The sequence below is a fragment of the Silurus meridionalis genome, chromosome 20 (assembly GCF_014805685.1).
Source record: "Silurus meridionalis isolate SWU-2019-XX chromosome 20, ASM1480568v1, whole genome shotgun sequence".
In the NCBI taxonomy this organism is placed as follows: Eukaryota; Metazoa; Chordata; class Actinopteri; order Siluriformes; family Siluridae; genus Silurus; species Silurus meridionalis.
This window is the reverse complement of record NC_060903.1, coordinates 9,652,266-9,664,980: the sequence shown is the minus strand read 5'-3', so window position 1 is coordinate 9,664,980 and position 12,715 is coordinate 9,652,266. Positions and strand designations below refer to the sequence as shown.

Sequence of the window (12,715 nt, the reverse complement as noted above, 5' to 3'; positions counted from 1 at the left end):
TTAGACTCGCACTTACCCTCCATTGGAGTGTTGTTATCAGGCCGATTGGCAAAGACAACGTCCACGTATTCTAACTGTAACCTCTGTAAAGACCCTCTAAGACCTAAAGAGCAAAAGAGAGTGGAGAAACAGAGAGTGAGAGAGAGTCATTTCTTGAGGATGAGCAAAATAAAATGAAAATGAAAAGAAAAGTAAGATGATGAAAGGAGAATCCATTCTGCCTCTATCAAAAACTGGTTCATTCACATAGATAGAGTGAGAAAAAAGTACAGAGAGAAGTAGAGAGAAAGGGGTTAATAGCGAGTCATTGGGTAACAGACAAGCTCAAGCAGAGTTGTTAGGTAGCTGTTAGGTAGACAACTCTGTGTGTGGGTGTGTGTGTGTGTGTGTGTGTGTGTGTGTGTGTGTGTGTGTGTGTGTGTGTGTGTGTGTGTGTGTGTGTATATGCACATGTGTTGGTTGCCACCTCAAGGTAGTTTGCTCTAATTAATCCCATGAACAAATGTCATTCTCATCCTGTCATGTTTCTTCACGCTCTATAATCCCACACAACCCCAGCAACAGTAATTTTAGTGAACACATCTTCCAAGCGTGTGTGAATTCAGCCAGGCAGACTGTTCTGGATCTGCCGGCTTAATTCACACAGGTATTATTAGCATAGAGCTATTTCTGGCATTCGCAGGGGGATAAACCAAAGAATTTAAACTTGCTAATGCTGTCATAATGGCTAAAAGGGGTAAATAAACCAATTTTTTTCTGTGTTTTGTGTATGTGTGTGTATGTTTGTGTGTGTATGCATGTGTGTGTGTGTGTGTGTGTGTGTGTGTGTGTGTGTGTGTGTGTGTGTGTGTGTGTGTCGGTGCCTACTTTTCTGTACACATTTCTCTATTTTGAAGTTAGTGTCTGGTTGGTAGTTTTAATGAAACATCTATATAACATGGCCAAAAGTATATAGACACCACAACATCACATGCCTTCTTTTGCCACAAAAGCAGTGTATAATTTTTTTATCACTGGAGGTAAGTGGCCAAAACCTGTTCCCACATAACCATGTGGCTATACACAAAGTGATTTTGATAAAAGACATGGTTTTTCCAATGTTGGGTGAGGATGCTGATTGCAGCCCAGGGTTCCTCAGCCAACATCAATGCCTGACCATACTAATGCTCTTTTGGCTGAATTAACACAAATAAAAAATCCCATGTGTCTTCCCAGAAGACTGTAGGGTATTATAGCAGACTGTATTTGGATTGACATATTCCAAAAGCTGATTTCGGTAATATAGTCAGGTGTCCACAAACCTCTGGCCATGCTGGGTGGCTGTGTGTCATCAGCATAGCTGTGAAGGTAATTCCATGTTAATTAATAGCTGCACCCAGAGATAAATATGAGTTTGGAATATTGATGAGAGTCTACTGAAACACCCAATTTGTTTAAATATAAAAATCACCATCATTCTAAATAAAATATCAAAGCCTAATCTTTCACTAAAACACTGCACATAAAGAAAGATGAATGTCACATAATATCATACACTGAATATAAAGTATAAGATAAAAGTCTGTTTCAGAAGGATATTGGTTCTAATGATACAATTATTGTAGTTACCAATTGTTCTAAGTTTAATACATAATTTCATATCTTGAATGTAAACTGATTTTTACAACCTTTATTATCACTGCTTGTTATAGAATGTTACTATACCTGTGGAACAGAAACACATTAAATAAAAAAGCTATACAAAAAAAAAAGCAGCATAATATTTCCAGACTGAGTAGGCACTGTATTTTAAAAGAAATGACTGGCATGATTCATTCGAACAGGACTAAATTCCCAAAGATTCACTAGTAATAAAAACATTACCTTACATTACAAAGCTTCACTCCTATTCATGAGAATGACTTAATTTCATTAATTTCCTCATCAAAATTATCAACCTGCATTCTCGATCCCTTGCCAACAAGTTTCTTTAAACAGATAACTCCAGAGGTAATTGAACCTGTTTTAAAAATAATAAACTCTTCCATTAGCACTGGTTATGTACCAAAATCCTTCCAACTGGCAGTTATCCACCCCCTTATTAAGAAACCTGACCTTGACCATGTCAGTTGTCCAACTACAGACCAATATCAAATCTCTCCTTTATATCCAAAATTTTAGAAAAGGTTGTAGCACAGCAGTTATGCTCACACCTACTTATGAATAACATTTTTGAAATGTATCAGTCAGGATTTCGGCCTCATCATAGCACAGAGACGGCGCTAGTTAAGGTGGTAAATGACCTGTTATTGGCCTCTGATCAGGCTTTTGTCTCCTTACTTGTTTTACTCGACCTTAGTGCAGCTTTTGACACCACTGATCACACTATACTACTTGATAGCCTTGAGAACGTTGCTGGAATAAAGGGAAGAGCTCTCTCTTGGCTCAGGTCTTATTTGACTGATCGCTATTAGTTTGTTGATGTAAATGGTGAGTTCTCCACACTCTATGAGGTAAAGTTTGGTGTTCCTCAAGGATCTGTCTTAGGCCCACTGCTTTTCTCTTTATATATGCTGCCTCTTGGTGAAATCATTCATAAACATGGGATTCGCTTCCATTGCTATGCTGATGACACACAGCTGTATATTTCAGCAAAGCCAGATGAGCGAGATCAGCTTAACAATGTTGAGAAGTGTGTAAAGGACATTAGACAGTGGATGCTTAATAACTTTCTTATGCTCAACTCAGATAAGACGGAAGTACTTTTTCTAGGACCACATGCAGCTAGAAGTAAACTTCCCGATTACGTAGCATCTCTGGATGGTGTTTCTGTTTCAGTGTGTACGGCAGACCTTGGTGTGATTATTGACCCGAGTCTTTCCTTTGAGTCTCACGTGAATAATGTCACCAGGATCGCCTTCTTTCACCTTAGAAATATTGCTAAAATTAGAAATATGATGTCGTTACAGGATGCAGAAAAACTAGTTCATGCTTTTGTTACTTCTAGATTAGACTATTGTAACGCTTTACTGTCTGGGTGTGCAAGTAAGTGCATAAATAAGCTTCAGTTAGTTCAGAATGCAGCAGCAAGAGTCCTCACTAGATCTACGAAGTATGTCCACATCACCCCTGTTTTAATCAGTCTACACTGCTCCCAATTAAATCTCGCATTGATTATAAAATACTACTACTGACGTATAAAGCACTTAACAGTCTCACGCCACAGTATCTGAGTGAACTTCTGTACCAGTATGATCCTCCACGCCTACTTAGATCAAAAGGTGCTGGCTATCTGTTGGTTCCTCAAATAATGAAGACTACAGCAGGGGACAGATCTTTCTCTTATAAAGCCCCACAGTTAGGAACAGCCTTCCAACCAGTGTTCGGGACTCAGACACAGTCTCAGTGTTCAAGTCGAGGTTGAAAACCTATTTATTTGGTCAAGCCTTTGATCAGTAGATTTTTTTTCTTAGGTAAAGGCTCAGATCTGGAAGTGTTTGGTGAACTGGGATATTTGTATGCTGTCATCACCTCACATTCACACGTTCACTCAGGTTTGTTGACGGTGGTGTGGTGGGTCGTCTCTTATCCCAGAGATCCCTCATGTCTGTGTTACCTTCTGGTTCTCCCTTTTAGTTATGCTGCCATAGCAAGTCTTGCCGGAGTCCAAACTGCACAGTGACATTAACTTTCATACAACAATAAGGACACTTAATAATCCATATCCTTCTCTTCCTGTCACCCTCTCTCTCTCTCTCTCTCTCTCTCTCTCTCTCTCTCTCTCTCTCTCTCGGTCGAGTTAAACATGCTCCTGAGGCTCCAGTGACCACTGTTCCTGCCCCTCTCCCCTCCGTGGATCTTCCCACTTTGTCCAGGCCTGCCTTCGGATAGTGTTCTCTTTAACTGGAGTCCAGTCTGTGCAGCTTGGGACGGTTTCTCATCAACACCTTGGGTTGTTCCATGAAATTCCAGAGTAAGAACGGGCGCTTTGAGGATGGATTGGACTGTAGTTAATGTCAACAGTCTGCTACTCTGACTCAGGAATACAGTTTGCTTCTGATCATCATCACTGTATCCCGCAACATTGTATATATGCTTCAAATGGCCATTCGGTGCAACCCAGATGAGGATGGGTTCCCTCTTGAGTCTGGTTAATCTCAAGGTTTCTTCCTTATGCCATCTCGGGGAGTTTTTCCTTGCCACAGTTGCTCATCAGGGACAAACTTACTTACAAAGAACATATTTACGTTTAATCACCACATTATCTGTGTAAAGCTGCTTTGAGACCATGTTCATTGTTAAAAGCGCTATACAAATAAAAATGAATTTAATTGAATTGAATTACCACCTCCTCCCTATTTTAAATGAATCCGTTTGGATTATAAATTAAAACTTAGGCTACTGCTTATGTTGGACAAGGATTCTTCTGTTATTGTAAGTGGAACTACATAAGGTTTAATGAGCTACTATTATAATTTCTCAACTTCATTATATTTAAAATTATACTTAAACTTCTTAATGTGCCTTCAGTACATGAAGTAACATTGAGACATTTACACAGATTAATACAACCCGTTATCCAATGTGTATTAATGCATATTTTAAAATTATTTCAATATTAATATAAAACAATAAAAATAATGTCACAAGTTACAGAACCCTAAATAAATGTTTTGCAAAAATCACTTAATATGCTGATTCATCATTATCTTAATATAATTCTCAGTTGTGGTTATCAACTGAGTAACAGCATATGATAAATTATGCTTTGATGAAATGCAAATAGTTTTATTACTTCTACTAGAAACTACTTGTTCATTTTCACACTTTTATCCTGGATTTATATCTAATTAGATTAAATTCATTGCAACATACAAACATTATTTAAGATTAATTGTATTACTTATATGTAAATATATACTACTACTTCTACATATTTGAATGTGTGAATAACTGATTTAGGCAACGCTATTTTTGTGTGCAGTTGCATGTGCTTTCCTAGAGATTTTGGTGAGTAGTTTATTCTGAATGTTTTCATCAGTTTTTGGTTTTTTATTTCCCACTGAGAGGCTGTTTGTGAGACCTGAATTTTTTTAAACATTTAAATTGAACGTTTTCACTATTTTTGCCCTTGCTTGGGTCAAACTTGAAGACCTGACAGGTGAATTTGGTTTGTCATAATACCATTTGTTAATTAGGTTTATTTGGTTTTATTCCTCTTTATTAAAAAGATGTTTGTAAATAGTGGCTAACCATTTTTTGTAAACAGTTTCAAGCAATTCGTCCATTAACCTGCAAGATTTTACTGCCAAAATTGGACTTGAATGGCTTTTTAGTCGTCTGTTCTCATTTTTTTCCCATCAAGAGACTGATTGTGAGCATAAAAACTTCTTTGCATTATTTTTCTTGCCTCTCCTCGTTTGTTTATCTTTCAACAGACGTTGGGTCCCTTTGCCTTTGCGGACTACACGTCATTTTGGGGGGGGTGACCCTTCCACTTTCTTCAAAATCTGCTCCGTAAGTTAATTTGTTGTAAATGTTGCAGATGCAAAGTGACATTTTAATCCATTAATAAAGACTGTTTGCTACTAATTTTCAGAATCAAAATGATTTTGTTAATATGGCAGACTGAAAATATTTGTCTACAAAAAAGTAAAATGGGCTTTAATTAGTATTTGTTTCTTTTCCAGTAGTTTAAAGGGTTAGTTTACCCAAAAATTAAAATCACGTCATCAGTTACTCACTCTCATGTTGTTCTAAAACCATAAGGCTTTTATACATATTCAGAACAGAAATAAAGATATTTTAATATCTGAAACCTGAGAAATTTCTTTCTGATGCAATTATTATTAATTAATTATTTCACAACTAAACCCTTCCTGAGTGTGCAATATTTTGGAAGGGAATTCAATGATGGAACTGGACAACCTGCCTCAGGCCTTCTGTCTTCTATTTGGATAAATTTATGACCTGCAATAGAACTATCCAAAGTGTTTGAAAAAACACAGTCCATTTTGTCCAGCAGGTATTTCTTTAGCTTTGGAAAGATTAACTCTTCTTTTGAAAACATCGGCAAACTTGTTTTCAACTTGTTTCCTCAATTTTTTGTATTTTGTATATAATTGAATGCAAGTGAAAGGTTAAGTGGAATCATTTGTCAGAACAAAATACTTAAAAGAATTTAGACTATTTAACTGAAATAAAGTTGATCAGTCACACCATAAAGTTATGGGAGAGAAGAGGTGACCATCTTTCAACAACAGTATGCTTTCATGCCGAAGAAGAGCACAACAGACGCATTATTTGCTTTAAATGTTGATAGAGAAGTATAGATAAGGTCAAAAGGAGTTGCATTGTGTGTTTATGGATTTAGAGAAAGTGTACAACAGGGTGCTGAGAGAGGAGATGTGGTATTGTAGGAGGAAGTCTGGTGTGTCAGAGAAGTATGTGAGGGTGGTGCAGGACATGTATGAGGACAGTGTAACAGCAGTGAAGTGTGCAATATGAACCACAGACTGGTTCAAGGTGGTGGTTGGATTGAATTAAGGATGGTGATAAACAGGTTGACGGACGAGGTCAGACAGGAGTCTACATAGACTATGGTATTTGCAGATGATATTGTTATTTGTGGAGAGTAGGGAGCAGGTTGAGAAGAGCCTGAAGAGGTGGAGATACACGCTGGAGAGAAGGGGAATGAAAGTCAGTAAGAGTAAGACAGAGTACATGTGTGTGAATGAGAGGGAGGGCAGGGGAGTGAAGCGGTTGCAGGTAGAATAGGTGGAGAAGGTGGAGGAGTTCAGGTACCTGGGGTCAACAGTGCAAAGTAATGGAGAGTGTGTTAGAGAAGTGAAGAAAAGAGTACAGGCAGGGTGGAGTGGGTGGAGAAGAGTGATAGCAGGAGTGATTTGTGATAGTAGGGTATCTGCAAGAATGAAAGGGAAAGTTTATAGGACTGTGGTGAGACCTCCGATGTTGTATGGTTTAGAGACAGTGGCATTGAGTAAAAAGACAGGAGGTGGAGCTGGAGGTAGCAGAGCTGAAGAGTTGAGAGTTGAGCTGAGATTTGTTGGTGAGGGAGGCCAGATTGAGATGGTTTGGACATGTGCAGAGGAGGGACATGGTGTATATCAGTAGAAGAATGCTGAGGATGGAGTCGCCAGGTAGGAGGAAAAGCGGAAGACCAAGGAGGAGGTTTATGGATGTGTTGAGGGAAGACATGCAGGTAGTTAATTTGAAAGAGGAAAGAGTAGTATGAAGACGAATGATCCGCTGTATCGACCCCTAATGGGAGCAACAGAAAGAAGAAGAAGTCTATTCAACTGAAAAAATTGTTAGAATAAATACAAATTTTGAATTGTATTCACTAAGGTGAATCTCCAGTTTATCCAGTAAACATTACTTAATTTTTTAGGGCAACCAGTTTCATCAAATATTTTAAGTAAACTTAACTCCTCCTGGCTTAGAGTGTAGACAGTAAATCTAGTGTTAAATACATTTTCTTAATAAGTATTTTTAAATTATTTCCCTGAGCAAACATCTGTTCTATATACTGAAGCCTGACAATTAGTTAAACAGTATACAACCAATCTGAATTAAAATATGTGATTTAGTGATTAATTTGAATTGGTCTTTAAGGGTGGGAAGCGCAGATTTTTATGATTTCTTTTCCTGTCTCTGGTGCTTGAGCAAAAGGAGCATCTTATACAGTCACACCTGAGCCTACTAAAGCATTTCAAACTGACCTGCTGTCTGACTCAGCCAATCAGCTGCTGCTGCAGTGAGTCAGTTATGGCTGCAGTGACCAAAACTCTGACACCCACTGACTCGAACTCTATTTTGTATATGTGTGGGCACTTTAGGCTTTAAAAAATGTACAAAACCTCACAATAGGTTATATTTATTTTAAAAGGCTATCTTATATATTATACAAAGAAAAGCCAGAAACTAAGAAATGTTTTTCTTAGCCTTTCAAGCTTAAATATAAGGATTTTCCGAACTCCAACAGAAGGTCTCACAGGATCACTGAATTCCTCATCACTGAGAAAAAACTTAAGGGGCAACAATAGAAAATAAGTTATTAAAAATACATTGTGTTATTTTTAAACAATCAAAGAAAGGGTTAATTTCTTGTCACATTCCAACAGCTGTTAAAAAATTAGATGGTCTGAGAAAAGAAGAAAAAAAAAACAATCGCTGTGACTGCGAATGTGTTAACCAATAACACATCAAGGTGTCTTTGTATTACTGTCAATCATTTTTAGCGTAGGTAGCAGAAGTGGGCAGAAAGTGCAAAAATCCTAGGAAGAAAAGACCACGGAAGGCTAATGGTAAAGTCAGGTAGCAAAACTAAATATTCCGTTTTGTAAAAAGAAGAAGGAGGACAAGGAAAAGAAATCTGGGTTGGTCAGCATGAGCTCTACTCCTGCCAGACAGGTAATTATTCTGCTTGGCATAACATTAATTCTGGTCTCCCAAAAACTTTTTTCCCAGGGAGTTACTGCCTACGTGTAGGTGGGCTAAACAGTTAAACAGCTATGTGTAATATTTTTAGTTGTTATATAGCCGTGTATGCGTTTGGCTACAGTAGACTGTAAGCAATTCGCTAATGTTAATCATTTAACTGGTTGCAAAGCAGAATCTGTAATAAATGTATGGCCATGTTGTGGATGAAAATATATCCATGATATAACCAAAGTATTAGCCCACACCAGTGTGTTTCGTATTTTCTCCATATGTTTAATGTGTGTGTGCGTGTGTGTGTGTGTGTGTGTGTGTGTGTGTGTGTGTGTGTGTGTGTGTGTTTAAGAGGGCCCTTTTAAGAGGCTGGAGTTATTTGTTTTCAGGATTAGCTACCTCTTGCAGGATTAGGCAGTATAAATGGTTTAATCATGAGAGAAAACGAAGAAGTGCAAAGGAAAGTCGAAGAGGCACTGCAATATAAAAGAAAGAATCAGGACTGAAAAAAAGGTACCTTCAATAATGTGCTTCCTTGAGAGACCCCTTTCTGTTTCTGCTCTAGAGGAGAAAAAGAGAGAGATTCAGCCTTGACCTCTGCATTCTATTAAACTTCTCATGCCAGAATTCCTTCCTTCCAAATAAAACCTAAGATAGTCTGCTGTTTCACTCTGTGTCTTATTTATTCATGAGTATTGGCTGACAGGTAACATTTGCTCACTCACCAGGAGGGGATAACAACTACAAATTCTTTTTTTGCAAAACATCCCAAAAAGAAATCAACTAAAGAAAACAGAAAAAATAAAAAATAAAATCCATACACAAACTGTGTGTATTTGTGGAATGTCTCCTTTTCCTGAATGACAGTACAGTTTGTCTCACCTGCTTTGTTGATACACTCAGTCTGAATCCATGAGAACAAGAAAGTTCTCAACTCAGGAATTCCTACTTCCAACCTCTCAAACTGCTTGAAGTTAAAAAAAAATTGATGCTTGTATTCAGTGCTCATTTGGCTACTTTTTTGCGGATATAAAAATTATATATTTTGTAAATGACTCATTTGCTTTAAAAGTGGGCGTAGGGTGTAGGCAGTGATTTATTGCCGGTAGTGCTGGAAAAAGAAAATCATAAAAGTGTGCAGTTTGACACAAAATACTGCACACATGGCATTCAAATTTTAATTATCCAACATCTCTTAATAACATATCATATCCAAAATAGAAAAGACAAACAACATGCTACTATTTCTTGCTTGCGATTTGCACAATAGGTACTATGACATCACTTGTTTTCAGTCTGGCTGCATCTTGAGAAACTTCTGGTAGAGAATTTATAAGTCCAGACACAAAAAGCCTGTTACTATTCTACTTCCACTCAGACCTCTGACTTGAATATACTTTATTTGGGTGTTCTCAAGAAGTTCATGGCATTTGTTCATTATAACCTATTAATTACCAATGCCAGGGTAAGTAGTCATAAAACAGTACAAGCTCGAGGATACTGTGACATGTATGAATATGAAATAAATTAGAAGCTACCTGTCTGTCATTATAACAGCTCCTTTAATCAACAGGATTGTGATTTTTCTTCAGAATATGTGTATAAAGATGTCTAACAACAAGTGATCAAAATGTTTTCCAGTACAGACAGCACTGCCTGCCACTGAAATTGCAGATGTTTATTGAAAGAGCATTAAAACACTTTGTATTTACACATTATATGTAATAATAATGTATGTTACAATTATATATAACTATGTATATTACATAGTGATGACAGGCAGGTGATCAATTACATGGAGAAAAACACATGGATTATCACTATGGAACTCACAAAGAAGCATCTAATGATTATTATTTATATACACTGACCATCACACCCATTTGTAGGTCTTCCTAAAACTGGCCTATAATAAAAAAAAAAAGCAGGTTTTTACAATGTAAATGTTTTTGCATGTTGTAACTAAGCGAGCCCAAACCTGTTTTAGTTTGAAAATGCACCTGAATGCAAAATGAGGTCCATAAAGACAATATCTGAATGGAAAAAAATGAAACAAATTGGCTTGCACAGATCCTGACCTCAACCCCACAGGATGCATTTGGGATGAACTAAAACATCAACTGCATGCCAGCAATCCACACCCAACATCGATGCTCACCTCAATAATGCTCTTGGGAAAATCTCTACATCCATGCTCCAAAATCTAGTGCAACACCTTTCCAGAAAAGTTGAGGTTACTATAATAGCAATGGGTAAATTAAATATTTAAAAAGCACATAAAGGTGTGATGGTCAGGAGACCAACATTATGTTCGTGAATCATACATCCAAGGGGCTGTCTTTACAGAGATAATAATGTGTCCTAAAAAGAGCATCTTGTTGGATATTAAAGTTGCACTATTGCTAACATTCTGTGAAGTTAGATAAAAATCTGCAGGATTTACTTGTATAAAGCAACCATTTTTGCATGTTAATTCAAAGCAAACATCATGGTTACTCCGGTCCTAATTGTTTTCATCACTTTTCAAAGGTGAATATTATTAGAAGAAATGACGAGCAAATCAATGCAGTTTGATTTGAGCGAGAGACATTTGTAATCTACTTGTGGATTTTGTATAAGCGATGAAGCAGCATTCTAATATGGCTTGAATGACTTTTCATGCATTTTGTTCAAATGGATTGCACTTTGAATCAAAATAAATTTAAAAAGCTTTTAAATACCCTTGGATGAGTAGAAAAACATCTTCAAGGTCATAACACAAATCCACTTTGAAATGCTACAACAAAATGTCAACAGATTTTGAACCAGAGCTGATCAGTCTGAGTTCTGTATCCAATGTATTCAATTTAATCTGTAACAGTGTTTCCTGTTGTCAGAATTTTAATGGAATCTTTCTTTTTATCTTGCTTTTTATCCCTGCACCTCTCTCTCTCTCTCTCTCTCTCTCTCTCTCTCTCTCTCTCTCTCGCCTGCCCTCTTTAATTGTGTGAATCTCTCAGTGTAATCCACCATTATGAAAAAGTGCTAGAGACTTTAGAAGTGTGTCTGCTCTGATTGGAGCCGTTCTTACTCGCTTGATGGACTTGAGCTTTAGCTTAGTGGCTAATGCATATAGATTAGCTTTCCAGTACGTTGCAAAATCAGTCAACTCACACACACACACACACACACACACAATAGGATTGGGTCCTTCAAACTGATTTAGGCTAGTTATATTATTGTGCTGTAAATTCACAATTATTTTTTGGTCCGTTGTTGGTTCATTTTCTATGACGGCACAACTCCTGGATATTATGTCACACTTTGTAAACCGAATATAATGTTGCAAGTTTCCTGGGAGACAAAAGTGTTTTGCTTTTACATCATGCAGCATGTGATTCTTTTTTTTTTTGTTATCTCATGATCTTCTAGAAGGAGAATTCAAACAGAGCAGCTGGTGAAGGAATAATTGTTAATTGCTACTTTAATATATGCAATAGCAGGATTTAACATTTTAATGGACATTCCATGACATCAAATCAAACTGTAAATGGATAAAAATGAAATAAAATTAAAGAATTATATAACTACAGCATCACATTATTAAGTTATATCCAGATTTTCATTTACTTACTTTCCTCCCCAGTAAAGTTTGGTAGTGATCACTAGACTTGATCTCCTGGATAGAAGAATTCACACACACACCAAAGATATTGGCCGATTAAAGAAAACATAAGTTAGGCACAGCTGGTATCATTCATCTGTGTTCAATTTCTGCCATAATAACCCAGTGTATTCTCTCCATACATTGTGACCTACACACCCTTCACCTGATACAGATTTAGCTGAATCATTTATGCAGTATTTCACATGGCCATTGTAGCTGATTACATCAGCATGACAAGCTATGGATTAGCGTTTTTTTAGCAATGTGATGTTAGTGTATTTGGATTCCTACCTCCAGCATTTCTTCTTGATGATATTTCCAAGAATTATTTCAGCTCTAAAGAGAGGAAAAAACACATTAGAAATGAAGTAATTTGGTGTACCTGGGTGCAAAGTGTTTCTCAATGACCTTCATTAGCCTCAGTCATTTAGTAAACAGTATAGAAAATCTAAAATCATTTTCAGCGTGTCAAATTTTTGTCTATGTTTATTTTCTAAATGTAAGGTTTGTAGTAAGATGTCATGCTTAAACCGGCAGAGTATTGTTTTAGCTGTCAGAATAATGTAATCAGATTTTTTTTTTTCGCGATAGCCTTTATGACAGGTGTGTTATATCTTATCTGGCTATGTACACAGA

At 36.9% G+C, this 12,715-nt stretch overlaps 1 protein-coding gene across 1 annotated transcript in view; it reads right to left on the bottom strand.

Annotated features, from left to right (window-relative positions):
* Positions 1–12,715, bottom strand: part of kcnab1b (potassium voltage-gated channel subfamily A regulatory beta subunit 1b) — a 59,330-nt gene that overhangs the window by 21,822 nt on the left and 24,793 nt on the right. The window contains exons 5-8 of the mRNA XM_046876926.1: positions 12,371–12,415; positions 12,047–12,091; positions 8,951–8,994; positions 17–103 (exon numbers count right to left, since the gene is read on the bottom strand). Coding sequence (XP_046732882.1) covers positions 17–103; positions 8,951–8,994; positions 12,047–12,091; positions 12,371–12,415 — 221 coding nt within the window. The remainder of the gene's footprint in view (positions 1–16; positions 104–8,950; positions 8,995–12,046; positions 12,092–12,370; positions 12,416–12,715) is intronic.